Below are 5000 nucleotides of genomic sequence, written 5' to 3'. Positions count from 1 at the left end.
CACATTGTCTGATTTTTAAAGAATTTATTTGCAAATGATGGTAGAAAATAAGTTTTTGGTCAATAACAAAAGTTCATCTCAATACCTTGTTATATACCCTTTGTTGGCAATGACAGAGGTCAAACGTTTTCTGTAAGTTTTCACAAGGTTTTCACACTGTTGCTGGTATTTTGGCCCATTCCTCCATGCAGATCTCCTCTAGAGCAGTGATGTTTAGGCCCATTCCTCCATGCAGATCTCCTCTAGAGCAGGGATGTTTTGGCCCATTCCTCCATGCAGATCTCCTCTAGAGCAGTGATGTTTTGGCCCATTCCTCCATGCAGATCTCCTCTAGAGCAGTGATGTTTTGGCCCATTCCTCCATGCAGATCTCCTCTAGAGCAGTGATGTTTGGGGACTGTCACTCGGCAACACAGACTTTCAACTCCCTCCAAAAATGTTCTATGGGGTTGAGATCTGGAGACTGGCTAGGCCACTCCAGGACCTTGAAATGCTACTTACGAAGCCATTCCTTCGTTGCCCGGGCGGTGTGTTTGGGATCATTGTAATGCTGAAAGACCCAGCCACGTTTCATCTTCAATGCCCTTGCTGATGGAAGGATGTTTTCACTCAAACTCTCAGGATACATGGCCCCATTCATTCTTTCCTTTACATGGATCAGTCGTCCTGGTCCCTTTGCAGAAAAACAGCCCCAAAGCATGATGTTCCCACCCCCATGCTTCACAGTAGGTATGGTGTTCATGTTCCCACCCCCATGCTTCACAGGAGGTATGGTGTTCATGTTCCCACCCCCATGCTTCACAGGAGGTATGGTGTTCATGTCTGCACCCCCATGCTTCACAGTAGGTACCATACCTACTGTGAAGCATGGGGGTGGAGACTACTGTTCTTTGGATGCAACTCAGCATTCTTTCTCCTCCAAACACCACAAGTTGAGTTTTTACCAAAAAGTTCTATTTTGGTTTCATCTGACCATATGACATTCTCCCAATCCTCTTCTGGATCATCCAAATGCTCTCTAGCAAACTTCAGATGGCCTGGACATGTACTGGCTTAAGCAGGGGGACACGTCTGGCACTGCAGGATTTGAGTCCCTGGCGGCGTAGTGTGTTACTGATGGTAGCCTTTGTTACTTTGGTCCCAGCTCTCTGCAGGTCATTCACTAGGTCCCCCCGTGTGGTTCTGGGATCAGGCTCACCGTTCTTGTGATCATTTTGACACCACGGGGTGAGATCTTGTGTGGAGCCCCAGAACTAGGGAGATTATCAGTGGTCTTGTATGTCTTCCATTTTCTAATAATTGCTCCCACAGTTGATTTCTTCACACCAAGCTGCTTACCTACTGCAGATTCAATCTTCCCAGCCTGGTGCAGGTCTACAATTTAGTTTCTGGTGTCCTTTGACAGCTCTTTGGTCTTGGCCATAGTGGAGTTTGGAGTGTGACTGTTTGAGGTTGTGGACAGATGTCTATTATACTGAAAGAGTTCAAACAGGTGACATTAATACAGGTAACGAGTGGAGGACAGAGGAGCCTCTTAAAGAAGAAGTTACAGGTCTGTGAGAGCCAGAAATCTTGCTTGTTTATAGGTGACCAAATACTTATTTTACCCTCGGTAAAATTTACCAATTCATTCATTAAAAATCCTACAATGTGATTTCCTGGATTCTTTCCCCCCCATTCTGTCTCTCATAGTTGAAGTGTACCTATGATGAAAATTACAGGCCTATTATATCCTTGACAAACTGAGTTAATGTATGTGTGAAGTGGTGTATGTGATGGAGGTCTGCCTTTCTGAATAAAAAGAGAATTTCAAAAAAAAGAAAATTACAGGCCTCTCTCATCTTTTAAAGTGGGAGAACTTAAACAATTGGTGGCTGACTAAATACTTTTTTGCCACACTGTATACACACACACACACACACACTAAATACACACACACACACACACACACTAAATACACACACACACACACACACACACACACACACACACACATTAAATTATTATTTAATCATCTAAATGAGTTGAACAGTTTTTTTGTTCATTGACACAAGAGTTTTCCCAGCAAGAGGCATGATGGGAGTTTCCCTGTGTGTGTGTGTGTGTGTGTGTGTGTGTGTGTGTGTGTGTGTGTGTGTGTGTGTGTGTGTGTGTGTGTGTGTGTGTGTGTGTGTGTGTGTGTGTGTGTGTGTGTGTGTCTGCAGGCTGATGACAGAACTAAACTAAAGTATTACTGATGAAACACACACACACACACACACAAACAGACAGGAAGTGTGCTTTATGAGCTCCTCTGGGAGTGATACAGGAAATATTTGTGTGTGTGTGTATTTAGTGTGTGTGTGTGTGTGTGTGATCCTTACATCATACCATAAACATCCACTCCTGATGATAAATGTGTGAACTATAATATAACAGTGTGTTTCTGCCCCCTGCTGGTGTGTTTGTGTTACAGCGTCACTGTCAGTATCAGGGATTCATTCAGGACATGAAGGGTTCCTCTGCTGCTATGAGCATCTGTAACGGCCTCAGGTACACACACAGACACACACAGACACACACACACACACACACACACTCACACACACACACACACACACACACACACACACACACACACACACACACACACACACACACACACACACACACACACATTGCATTGAAGAAGGCTTTAAACTAGCGATTGAGACCATAAACACATTTTGAAAACGTTTACTGAGGTTAGAAATCAAGTGAGAAGTTGGTGAATTCTCCATTGACTTGTATAGAGACGGTCGCCCCCTGGTGGCCTTTTGATAGAATGCAGCTCTAAGTTACTTCTCCATTGACTTGTATAGAGACGGTCGCCCCCTGGTGGCCTTTTGATAGAATGCAGCTCTAAGTTACTTCTCCATTGACTTGTATAGAGACGGTCGCCCCCTGGTGGCCTTTTGATAGAATGCAGCTCTAAGTTACTTCTCCATTGACTTGTATAGAGACGGTCGCCCCCTGGTGGCCTTTTGATAGAATGCAGCTCTAAGTTACTTCTCCATTGACTTGTATAGAGACGGTCGCCCCCTGGTGGCCTTTTGATAGAATGCAGCTCTAAGTTACTTCTCCATTGACTTGTATAGAGACGGTCGCCCCCTGGTGGCCTTTTGATAGAATGCAGCTCTAAGTTACTTCTCCATTGACTTGAACTCCCCGTCTGGTATTTACTGGATTGGGGGGGTCGGCACTGTACTTCATCATGATGGGGGGGGTCACTGTATTTCATCATGATGGGGGGTCACTGTATTTCATCATGATGGGGGGGGGTCGCTGTGCTTCATCATGATGGGGGGGTCACTGTACTTCATCACGATGGGGGGGTCGCTGTGCTTCATGATGATGGGGGTCACTGTATTTCATCATGATGGGGGGGGGGGGTCGCTGTATTTCATCATGATGGGGGGGTCGCTGTACTTCATGATGATGGGGGGGTCGCTATACTTCATCATGATGGGGGGGTCGCTGTACTTCATGATGATGGGGGGGTCGCTGTACTTCATGATGATGGGGGGGTCGCTGTGCTTCATGATGATGGGGGGGTCGCTGTGCTTCATGATGATGGGGGGGTCGCTGTGCTTCATGATGATGGGGGGGTCGCTGTACTTCATGATGGGGGGGGTCGCTGTACTTCATGATGATGGGGGGGTCGCTGTGCTTCATGATGATGGGGGGGTCGCTGTACTTCATCATGATGATGGGGGGGTTGCTGTGCTTCATGATGATGGGGGGGGTCGCTGTATTTCATCATGATGGGGGGGGTCGCTATACTTTATCATGATGGTGGGGGGGGTCGCTGTATTTCATCATGATGGGGGGGTCACTATAATTTATCATGATGGGGGGGTCGCTGTATTTCATCATGATGGGGGGGTCGCTGTATTTCATCATGATGGGGGGGTCGCTGTGCTTCATCATGATGGGGGGGTCGCTGTACTTCATGATGATGGGGGGGGTCGCTGTATTTCATCATGATGGGGGGGGTCGCTGTACTTCATGATGGGGGGGTCGCTGTACTTCATCATGATGGGGGGGGTCGCTGTGCTTCATGATGATGGGGGGGTCGCTGTATTTCATCATGATGGGGGGGTCACTATAATTTATCATGATGGGGGGGGTCGCTGTATTTCATCATGATGGGGGGGTCGCTGTGCTTTATGATGATGGTGGGGGGGTCGCTGTATTTCATCATGATGGGGGGGTCACTATAATTTATCATGATGGGGGGTCGCTGTATTTCATCATGATGGGGGGGTCACTATAATTTATCATGATGGGGGGGTCGCTGTATTTCATGATGGGGGGGGTCGCTGTATTTCATCTCTGATGCGGGGGGGGGGGGACTTCCTGTCAGTAATACTCGTGTTTCTCTCTGCAGAGGAGTGTTGCACCTCTCTGATGACAGTTACGGTATCGAGCCGTTAGACTCCTCCCCCGACCAGCACCTGGTCTACCGCCTGCAGGATGTGACATCACAGCCTCGGGGGTGTGGCACGCCGCACACTGAGCACGCTCACAACAACGGCACCGAGCATGCTCAGTACGACGCGGAGGAGATCCACCACAGACAGCACAGCAGGGTGACATCACTGTGACATCACTGTGACATCACTGTGACATCACTGTGACATCACTGTGACATCACTGTTAAACAAACTGCTATTCACTCATAAACTACTATTATTATTGTGTGTGTGTCTGTGTGTGTGTCTGTGTCTGTGTGTGTGTGTGTGTGTGTGTGTGTGTGAGTGTGAGTGTGAGTGTGTGTGTGCGCTGGGAACATAAATGTGTCACTTCATCACTGATATCATGATGTCACTTCCTGTCTGTTCAGATGAAGAGAGCCGTCCTTCACAAGACTCACTATGTGGAGCTGCTGCTGGTAGTGGACTATGAGAGGGTGAGACACACACACACACACACACACACACAGTAACACACACACACACACACACACACAGTGTCACATGG

The 5000-nt window shown here is 47.5% G+C and overlaps 1 protein-coding gene across 2 annotated transcripts in view; it reads left to right on the top strand.

The window, feature by feature from the left end:
- adam9 (ADAM metallopeptidase domain 9) overlaps positions 1-5000 on the top strand; it is a 27939-nt gene that overhangs the window by 5331 nt on the left and 17608 nt on the right. For both annotated transcript variants that reach the window (XM_053325398.1, XM_053325397.1), the window contains exons 5-7: positions 2455-2531; positions 4408-4609; positions 4864-4929. In XM_053325398.1, coding sequence (XP_053181373.1) covers positions 2455-2531; positions 4408-4609; positions 4864-4929 — 345 coding nt within the window. The remainder of the gene's footprint in view (positions 1-2454; positions 2532-4407; positions 4610-4863; positions 4930-5000) is intronic.

This window comes from Scomber japonicus, chromosome 9 (genome assembly GCF_027409825.1).
Source record: "Scomber japonicus isolate fScoJap1 chromosome 9, fScoJap1.pri, whole genome shotgun sequence".
In the NCBI taxonomy this organism is placed as follows: Eukaryota; Metazoa; Chordata; class Actinopteri; order Scombriformes; family Scombridae; genus Scomber; species Scomber japonicus.
The sequence above is the reverse complement of the archived record's forward strand: the minus strand, read 5'-3'. Positions and strand labels throughout refer to the sequence as shown.